Source organism: Taeniopygia guttata, chromosome 18 (assembly GCF_048771995.1).
Source record: "Taeniopygia guttata chromosome 18, bTaeGut7.mat, whole genome shotgun sequence".
Classification (NCBI taxonomy): domain Eukaryota; kingdom Metazoa; phylum Chordata; class Aves; order Passeriformes; family Estrildidae; genus Taeniopygia; species Taeniopygia guttata.
The window spans coordinates 4,709,799-4,719,981 of NC_133043.1; the positions used below are offsets into that span (position 1 = coordinate 4,709,799).

Consider the following 10,183-nt stretch of genomic DNA (forward strand, 5'->3'; position numbering starts at 1 on the left):
AGGGTGCCCAGAGCAGCTGGGGCTGCCCCTGGAGCCCTGGCAGTGCCCAAGGCCAGGCTGGACAGGGCTGGAGCAGCCTGGGACAGTGGGAGGTGTCCCTGCCATGGCAGGGGTGGCACTGGATTGATGCCTGGGTGACTTCCTGGCTCGAGCTGTTCTGGGAAAGGTGAAGAAACCCCAGGAAGAGACGTGGAGCTGAAATCCTGGGTCTGGGAGGTTTGCACTGGGAAGAACTGGATGCAAGAGGCACCACAAGTGTTCTTATAAACACCAGCATCCTGTTGTGGTGGTTATTTGTATTGCTCTGAATCCTTCACCAAACTGAGGGAGCCCCCAGACAGCCCTGCCAGGAGGAGCTTCGACAGCAGGGATGGGGATGGGATGGGATGGGATGGGATGGGATGGGATGGGATGGGATGGGATGGGATGGGATGGGATGGGATGGGATGGGATGGGATGGGATGGGATGGGATGGGATGGGATGGGATGGGATGGGATGGGATGGGATGGGAATGGGGGAGGAGAAGCAGTGCCGCCTTCCTCGTGTTCCTGGGATGGGGAGGGAAGGGCTGGGAGCAGGCTGCTCATGGAGCTGTAGCACCAGTGCCCAACAGGTCTCAGAGGAGAAGCTCTCAGCCCGAAGTGTCCCTCCTGTGGTGGCTGTGGCTGTGCCCTCATGGCCATAGGGCTCGCTCTGGGCCAGGGCTGGAGGCACCTGGAGAGCCTTTCCTTGTCCTGCTCTCCCAGCTTAGGAGGACACCGGGCGTGGGAGAGCGAAGAACTTGCCCGGGATTGCCCTCCTCTCCATCTGGAGCCACAGGGAGAACAAATCCAGCTCGCTGTGCTCCGTGGCCAGCTGGAAGGTGAAGCTCTGCAGCAGCGTGGTGAGGAACAGGAAGAGCTCGATGCGGGCCAGCGCCTCCCCGGGGCACATCCGCTTCCCTGGCACGAGAGAGGGGTGACCCCGGTGGGGAACGAGGGACAGAGGGTGGGCACACAGCCCATGGGGAGGGTGGCACTGCGGTGCCACTGGGTGTCTGTGCGGGCACTCCTGGGCACGCAGCTGGCAGGGCGGGAGCACTGACCTGCCGAGAATGCCATGAAGGCCTCGCGCTTCCTGAACTCGCCCTTCTCATCCAAGAAGTGTGTGGGGTCCACTTTTCCAGGGTTCTCCCACTGGGTTGGGTCCGAATGCACAGAGGAAAGTACCGGAATAACAGGAGTGCCCTGCGGGACAGGGATGGGGCAGGGATGTGAGGAGGGACATCGGTGCCACGCCGTGGGCTCTGCTGCGGTGGATTGCTTGGGGGGAGGTCCAGGGGACATGGGGGAGGCTGGGTGTACACCCCAATACCCAAGCAGCTTCCCGTGGGAAGGCAGCCCGGATTGGTGGCTCTGTGGCACTGGGACAAATGACGTGGGGCTCCGGTGTCCCCATGGTCCTGCCGATCTCTGTGCAGCTCGTGGGACACAAATGCCCGAGTTCCTCCCATGGATTCCTGTCCAAGCCCCTCTCAGTGCCCCAGATCCAAAGCAGGAGATGTTCCCTCAGGGTGGGGTTGGCACACAGTGCTCGTGGTCAAACCAGGAGGGACGACTGTCCCAAATCTGCCCAGGGTGGGGGGTCTGGCCTGGCCCCACCCCGGGCTGGGCTCCTGCTCGGCCCCACAGCCCTGCACAGCCCCGTGGGGAAGAGGGGAAGAGCTGTTTTCCAGGGCTGGAGGGGAAGGGAACGGGCTCTGGGCAGGACAGGCAGACACTCACGTGCCTCTACTCCCCTCCGAAAGGTCATTGCTACCGAGGGTTGGGAAAGAGCCGAGACCTTCAGATGTGTGCAAACAGTTCAGGGACACAGGCAAACTGCACCGCCAGCCCTCCCTGGGAGACAGAGCCCCAGGGCACCCCGAGTACCTCGGGGATGGTGTAACCCCTGAACAGGACGTCCCGCGTCGCCATGCGCGGGAAGTTCTCGATGCGGGACTTGTGGAAGCGCTGCAGCTCGTGGATCACGGCGTTGGTGTAGGGCATCCGCAGCTTGTCCTCCGTGCTGGGGGCGCGGCCAGGGCCCACCACGGCATCGATCTCCTCCTGGACCTTGGCTGGGACAGCAGGGGGCTGGGTGCCTGCCGTGCAGCCTCCCCAGAGTTTCTCCCTGGCCTCCACGGGCACTGATCCTAAACCCAGGGGTGGCTAGAGGGGGAGCAACCTGCCCTAATCCCTTGTAAAGCTCAGAAACAAATATCTGCCCCCATCCTTCCCTGCATCAGGCAAGCTCAGAGCATCTCCACAGGCCAGGCCACCTGCAGGGGCAGGGATGGAGCGCAGGGAGAGCACACGGACCCCCCTGGCCCGTGGGAGTCCCACCTTGGGTCACCCCACAGCAAGATTTGGGTCTGCCCCCAGACGGGACCCTCCAGGGCTGGGGCCCTGTGCCCCACGAGCAGCCCAGGCACAGGAGCAGCTGTGTTTTGCTGCCATACCTTGGATGTGGGGGTGCTTTGCCAGCATCAGCAGGAAGAACACCAGGGTGTTGCTGGTTGTCACCGTCCCGGCGCCGAAGAGGTTGAACACTGACATGATCAGGTCTTGGTGGCTGTACATGGTCTCTGGGCTGCCCTTCTCCTGCAGGGGGGTGTGGTGGGTGGATTCGGTGTGTCTGGGTGATGCTCCCGGCTGCAGCCAGGCTGGAGGGCAGCCTCCCCTCTACCTTCTCTGCTCTTATCAGGAAACAGTCGATGTAGTCCCGGGGGCTGCTGGAGTCCAGAGTCAGCTGGTGGAACTGCACCTTCTCCTGGATGTGCTCCTTCAGCTTCTGGCAGTCGGCCAGGACCCTCTTGTGCGGCCCCGGGAGCCGGTCCATGATGCTGGGGAAGGTGTTGTACACCTGCGGGCACGGGGGGCACGGCCGGGCTCAGTCCCTGGGCAGAGCCTCCCTGCCCCTCCCTCAGAGCTATGCTGGCCCCAGAGGCAGGAGCATCCTGAACCCCGTGGGGCTGAGGGTGCTGAGCCAGGCTCCCACCTTGGCCATGGGGGACAGGAAGAAGCTGACGTAGTTCCCGACGGCGTTGAGCAGCTCCAGGAACGCCGCGTCGCTGTAGCTGTAGCGGCTCCCGAAGACCACGGAGCAGATCACGTTGGACACGGCGTGTCTGAACGTGGTCATCGGCTCAAAGGCATTGCCTGCAGCCACAGGAGGTGACAAAAGCACCAAAAGGTCACCGGTTATTTACCTGCTTCAAGACAGAAAACACGCTTTCCCCCCCACTCCGAGCCCCTGATTTTGGAGCCTGGCTGATCTGCGGGGCCTGGCAGCCACAGCAAAGAGCCCCCCTGAGCTGTGGGCTCCTCATCCACCTCCTGCCCTAAACCCTCCCTCAGCTTGGACGGAGGGAAGCGCAGCGTCTGCAGGAAGCCCCAGAAGGTGTGTTGGCAGGGGCTGGGCGCTGCTGGAGAGGAGGAAATCACCCCGACAAGCCCGAGTCACCAGGGCAGTGCCTAGCTGGGCATTGCCAGGGACACAGTCCTGTTCCCTATTCCTCTTCTTCCTGCAGGGAATGCTCCTCGGTTGTGGCCATCCCTGCACCAGTTCAGAGCAGGATCTCCCTCCCGGCCCCTCAGCCGTGCCTGTAGCACATCCCTGCAGCTCCCGGGTGGGGTGGGCTGGATCTCAGCCCTTCCCTGCAGGGATCACCCACACCCGGCCCTGCAAACAGCTCTGGGGCCACACATGTCCCATGGGGCTCCTGTGTGTCCTCTGCCTGCCACAAGGCCAGCACGGACAGGAGCCACGTCACCTTCGAGCTTTGCTAGCAGCTCCACCAGGTGCTGAGCCTCCTGCTGCACCTTCTGGGACATGGAGTTCTTCCCCATCCCGAAGTCCCGCAGGGTGCTGAGGGTGAATCTCCGCAGCTCCCGCCACTTCTTCTCATTGTTGGAGACAAATCCTGGAGGGACACAGAGGAGATCAGCCCCTGCCCACCCTGCTGCTCCCCAGGAGTGGGAACCCTGCTCCGAGCCAGGCTGAGGAGCACCAGAGCAACAAGCCAGGGAACGGTGCAGGTGTGCACAGCGTCCACGAGAGGATGAGGAGCTCTGCAGCGACTCAGAGCAAAGCTGGAACTGCCTAACTGGAGTTAATGCTGTCCTTGCCCTTGCCATAGGACTTGAAGGGTCTTGCAGAGCAGGAAATGGGTGTTTGAGGTCTTGGGTGCTGAGCCCTTCCCTAGACTAGGGACATGGTCGTCTGCTCACCCAGATGGATCCAGGAGAGACCCAGGCACTCACCATAGTCTTTGGAGAGCTGCATCAGGAGGGGGATCTGGGGTCTGCCCCCAAACTCCTCGGAGTGTCCCACCAGGGCGTCCTTCACCGCCTTGTACCCGCAGAGCACCACCACTGGCTTCAGCCCCAGCCACACGGTGAAGATGGGGCCGTAGGTGCTGCTGAGCTGGGGGCATGGGGAGCTCCGTGAGCCAGGGTCCCACACCAGTTCACTCCCTGCATTTCAAACTGGGACTCAAGCCCACAGCGCTGGTGAATGCCCAGCAGGGAGGGGAAGTGCCTCCCTCAAAGCTGTGACCTCATCCCTCTCCCAGCCCTGTCCCTGTCCCTGTCCCTGGGGGTTTTACCCCAGTGCCACTTTGGGGGTTCAAAGCATCATCTCCAGGAGCCGCTCTGGACAGCGGCAGCACCGCAGCCCTGCAGGGGCATTGTCACCTCGTGGGTGCCTTACAGGAGAGATGCTTCAGTAACAGGGCTGATTCTGCTCCCAGCAGAAGGGATTTAGGCAATTCTGGTAGAGCAAGAGGTGAGGGAGGGAAGAAGAGAAAAGAAAGGTAGGAAGAGTCACCCTTTTATTTTGGCACGGGACTTTCTGCTGGCTGTCCTGCTGTCCTGTGAACGGGCCCAGCACGGTCACTTGTCCCTTGTCCCTTACCTTCTCGTAGTGCTTGTAGAGGGGCAGGACATCCTTCTGCCACAGGTTGCCCAGGATGGGCCACGGGGCTGGGCCAGGAGGCAGCCGGCTCCTCTTCTTGTCACTGCTCCAGGCCAGGAACCACAGGATGGGGAGGAGGAGGAGGACAGTGACGAGCAGCCCGGCCGAGCCAGCGTCCATCCTCACCGTGCTGCCGAGCAGGAAAAGGAATTCCAGGGAGGGAACTGAGCACAGAGCAGAGCCCAGGGCTGTGTGTGTGCCCTTCCGTGCTCCGTGCAGGCACGGCCCTTCCTGGGCACGGGGGGCTCCGGGCTGCTCGGGGACCCAGAGGTGCTGCTCGGGGACCCAGAGGCGCTGCTCAGGGACCCAGAGGTGCTGCTCAGGGACCCAGAGGTGCTGCTCAGGGACCCAGAGGTGCTGCTCGGGGACCCAGAGGTGCTGCTCAGGGACCCAGAGGCACTGCTCAGGGACCCAGAGGCGCTGCTCTGTCCTGGCCGGGCCACGCCTGTCCCCGCTGGGCTGTGACAGGGGTCTCAGAGCCGGCCTGGGCACTGGGAGCTCTGAGACCCCGCGGGAGCACTGCGGAGGGGTGACTGTCCCCTGCCCGCGCTCCTGGTCACCTTTGCTCGGTGCTCCCTCGTGGTGGCACACGGCAGGAGATGTCACTGTCACTGTCCTGGCCAAGCCTTTCATATCCCCCCGGTCACTGCCCCGTTGGTCAGTGCCTCCTCACCAGGGCACTGACCCAGGAGAGTGTGTTCTGGGCAGCAGAGGCAGCTCGTGAGTGGGGCACTGTGCCTGGCCACACACCTGTGGGGTGACAATGTTCCACCAAACTCCTTTCTGTTGGAAAATGGATCAGAAAATAGAAAAAACACTTCTTTCTGACATCTTTCGGGGTTCCTCTTGGCCTTTGGAGGGACATCAGCCCAAGGTGTTGTGGTTGTTGGAGGTGTGGGTTAACCCCTCCCTGGGCTCCTGCAATCTTGCTCTGAGCACCTGCACATCTGGCTGCACACAAGGACATCTGGCACAGGCACGGTCACCCCACAGGCACATTTACCCCACAGGCACGGTCACCCCACAGGCACAGTCACCCCACAGGCACGGTCACCCCCCTCTGGGCTGAGCCAGCTGGGCACAGGCCAGCTCCCAGGAAAGGGTGGGATTCCTCCTGCAGGAGAAGAGGGAGGAGGTTGGGGTCCACGCTGGTCCCTGCAGAGGAAGGAGCCCTCAGCAGAGGGAATTCAGTGGTGCTGGCAGAGCGGAGCCTGACCTGCTCCAGTGCCCTGGAACAGAGCATCTCTCAGAGCAGCCACGGGATGAGGCTCCCCCAGGCTTTGGCCTCCTCCTCACACCCTTCCCATCCAAGCTGCTTTCCAGGTGATTCCCAGATCCCACCTTGGACATGGAGCAAAGCTCTGGCCATGGCTCAGCCTGCTCAGCCTTGCCTCAGCTCGGCTCAGCGGTGACACTGACAGTGACAGTGACACTAAGGCAAGGGATGTTCTCCTAGTGCCGCTTTCCCACCGCCATCCCCACCCCTCCCAGGGCCCCATCCCTGTGGGGTGGAGGCTGTGCAAACACCTCTGCAGCTTTCCAGGCTGTGCCCTCTCCCTCTGCCCGCCAGGCTGAGGCAGGCCTGGCAGCCACTCGCCACGAAGCCCGACAGTTCATGACTGAGCTGGGAGTATTTTTGGTTGCTCTCAATAATGCAGCAGCACTGGCTGAGCGGAGCCTGGCTGTAATTACAGGGCCAGTGTCATTTGTCACCACTGTCACCCTGCTGGCTGTGAGGGGCTCTGCTGCAGGTGATGCCAATGCCCCTGTCACACGTCCCAGCTCTGGTGACAGCCCTGGGCACTGAGCACCCTCTGGGGGCTCGGCCAGCAGCTCTGGGCCCTTCCTTCCTCCATCTCCCCGTCCCAGCTGAACCCGGCAGACAGCCTGGCCAGGCTTTCCCAGGCGTGCTCGGCCCACAAGCATCACGAGGCTTTCCCCAGTGAAAATTCATTTCTTCCATTCATGAGACATCTCGGAGGTCTCTGGGAGTCCTGTGGGACACCGGGGTGGGACCTGCTGTGGCTGTGAGGCAGCTGTGAGGCAGCCAGGGGGTTCTGTGTCGGCTCTTCCCAGGCAGGAAGATGTAATTCAAGAGGAAGATGAAGCAATCCTCACTTTCCCTCTGTAAATATCGAACACCCGCTCCCGGTTTTAGTTGCAATGGAGCAGCAGCAGCGGGTGATCTGTACAGGCGTGGCACAGCACAGCAGAGCACAATCCCAGCACTGGGAACAAGGGTAATGGTTAATCAGGGACAGCCAGCCTTCATTTGGATCCTTCCGTGGCTGGAAACGCGGGAGCCAGAGCTCTGCCCGCCGGAGCTCTGCCCGCCGGAGCTCTGCCCGCCGGAGCTCTGCCCGCTGCTCGGGCTGCACAGGGGAGCGGAGGAGCTGCTCTGTCCGCGGTGCCCGCGGGCTCCGTGCCGCTCCAGAGCCCGCACATCCAAGGCAGGATGCCCGAGGGCACTGACCCCGGGGTGCCGCTGATCCCGGTGGGACCCCGGGATGTGCCAACTCTTGGGAATGCGCCGCTGGAGCGGGTCGTGCCCGCGGGCACAGCCCCTCTGACCCCGTGCCCAAACCCAGCCCAGCCCCGCAACGATTATGGAGATAGAATTAAACTTTCCAATAGCATTTTAATTTCCGATCCCCCCGCCCTCCCCTGCTGCCCATCCGAGGGGTGAAGGGTGGCTCTGGGAGGTTTGCAAGCACTGCCCACAGAGCCTGCAGTAATTAATTGCCTAATTAGCCGGTATTAATTCATTTATCCCTCCTGTAATGCCCTGGAGAGCGAGGCTGGCTGCAGCAGGGGGCTTGTGGTGGGTCTGGAGTATGAGTGCAATTCCAGGAAAGGAGCCTGCAGCTCTCCCTGCGCCCTCACTCCTCGCAGGACCCAGCCCTGCTCCCGCTTCTCCATAAACACGGCTCTATTTCTGAACCGTGTTTGGAGAGGGCAAATCTGGCCCTGTGTTCACGGAAAACGAGCCGAACCTTGCCACGCTCCCTTTTCCCTGGCGGTGAGACGGTCCCAGCAGGATGTCAGGGAGCTGTTGGGGAAATCACCCGAAGGATGTGGAATATAGGGGATTCCTTAGAACAGCTGCACTGCCCTGAAACCTTCCCGTCCTGCTGTTCACCTTCCTGCAGTAATTACAGAGAGGAGAAAAAATGGCCCCTTCTCCTCTGCTGCCTGGCAAACACCCCAGGCCCTTACCCGGCACACGGGGCTCCTTTGCTCTCCGTTTGTGTATTTATCACATCCATAAACCTGATTAAAATGAGAGGGGAAATCAGCACTCCACGCAGCGTGGGGTGATGCTCACACCCTCCTCGGCAGCTCCGGGGGAGAGGCACCCACCGCGGGAGCCGGGCCGGGGACCGGCACCGGCGCCGTGTCCCTGCCGGTGGCACCGGGAGCTCCTGCCGGCGCTCCCCGGCGGGCAGTGCCGACACCTTCCTCCGCATTTCTGTGCCTGGTCCGGCTCTGGGGCCGGGCCGGGCCCCCCGAGGGCAGGGTGGGGCTCGGGGTGCCCCGCGGGGCTCCGCGCCGGGGACAAGGGGCTGCGGCCGCCTCTGCCCGTCCTGCTCACGGCCAGGGCCGTTCTCCCGGGGCGTTGAACCCCGGGCTCCATGCGGCGGGCGGGGATCCCTGCGGGCCGCGGCCCCGATCCCCGCCAGCCCCGTCCCGGCCGAGCGGGCAGCTCCGGTGCCATATGTCCCCGCTGGCACGGGCCAGGCGGCAGATGGCAGGTGAGCGGGGCTGCTCCTCCCGGCCAGGCACAGCGGCCAATTCCAGCCGGGAGAGCGGAGAGAGGGAGGCTGCCGGCCCCGGGCAGCGAGCCCTGCTGCCGGGCCGTTCGCTCCTGCCCGGTGCGGGGTTATCGCGCTGCGCGGGGACTGAAACACGGAGCGTTTCACAGCCCGCACTGCCTGCTGCCTCCTGGGCTTGGGCCTGAAGGCTCCTGCTCCTGCCCAGCTCAGCCAGGACAGAGCAGAGCTTTGACGGCGGTCACTTGTCCCCACCAGCCCCGGGATAAGGGGTGGGAGCTGCTCCCCTCCTCCCTTTCCCCGTTTTCCTGCTGCAGGGATTGCACAGACACCGCTTCCGTGCCACCCTTCATTATCTCTGTCTCCTGGAGCAGCAAACAGGGAAATGTGATTAAAGCGCTCTCACCAGGAGCTTATCAGCCTGTGGGAGGGCCGTGAGCTCCCGTGCGCCGGGAGGGATGCCCCGGTGTGCCGGGCTGCGGCTCCTGCTGCCCCACCCGCGCTGCCCCCGCAGCCCGAGGAGGGGCCGGAGGGACGCGACAGCGACAGCGACAGCGACAGCGGCGGTGGCGTGGCCGGGGAGCGGGAGGGAGGGATGCGGGCAGGAGGGAGGGATGCGGGGCAGGAGGCAGGGATGCAGGCAGGAGGGAGGGATGCGGGCAGGAGGGAGGGACGCGGGCAGAGGGAGGGAGGGAGGGATGCGGGCAGGAGGGATGCGGGGCAGGAGGTTGGGATGCGGGGCAGGAGGGAGGGAGGGATGGAGGCAGGAGGGAGGGACGCGGGGCAGGAGGAGCTGGCGCTGCCCCCGCGCTGCTCTGTCAGATGGTTTGCGGTGAAATGGGCTGCTCTGACGCTAATTGGCTTTGACCCATCTGGGCCGGCGCTATCAGATCTTGGAGGTTCAGCGGCCCCGCGCTGCTGGGGTGGACGGGAGGGGACAGTCCTGGCACCGTGTGGAGGAGGGAGGGCGAGAGCTCGGACTGACCTTATTGGCAGCTGGCAAAGGCGGAGAGAAGCGCCCTGAGAGGGGGTTTTGGAGCTGCCTCTGGGCCAGGGGGAGCTGGGCAGCGTTACTGTGTCCTACAGGGATTTGCTCGGTGCTGTCCATGAGTGTCACCCTTCCTGTGCCCGTGGAAGGACCATCTTGCTGGCAGCATGGTGGGAACCACGGCTCTGAGCCCTGCTGCTCCCTGTCCCTCTTCAGAGGAGCCAGAATTCCCTGCCTCCCCTCCCGGACACCACATAAAATATCTGCCTTTCCCACCCCGCAGTAATGGTGCAATTTAGAATGGGAGAACGGGGAGAGGAAGTGCTGAGCCTGCAGCAGCTGATGCCAGGGGAGATGCCAGGACCGCCCGGCTCTAAAACATTCCCAGATCCTGAGAGAGGCGTGTGGTGCAGCAGCAGCACCCCAGGG

At 63.3% G+C, this 10,183-nt stretch overlaps 1 protein-coding gene across 1 annotated transcript; it reads right to left on the reverse strand.

The window, feature by feature from the left end:
• Positions 1 to 460: 460 nt before the first annotated feature.
• Positions 461 to 5,342, reverse strand: LOC100219254 (cytochrome P450 2C5-like). Its single transcript, XM_072937025.1, has 9 exons — positions 4,937 to 5,342; positions 4,285 to 4,447; positions 3,795 to 3,944; positions 3,020 to 3,180; positions 2,708 to 2,884; positions 2,481 to 2,622; positions 1,912 to 2,099; positions 1,086 to 1,227; positions 461 to 942 (listed from the first exon to the last, which is right to left on the reverse strand). The coding sequence occupies exons 1-9, from the start codon at positions 5,114 to 5,116 to the stop codon at positions 749 to 751; spliced, it is 1,497 nt and encodes a 498-aa protein (XP_072793126.1). The 5' UTR covers positions 5,117 to 5,342; the 3' UTR covers positions 461 to 748.
• Positions 5,343 to 10,183: the final 4,841 nt, after the last annotated feature.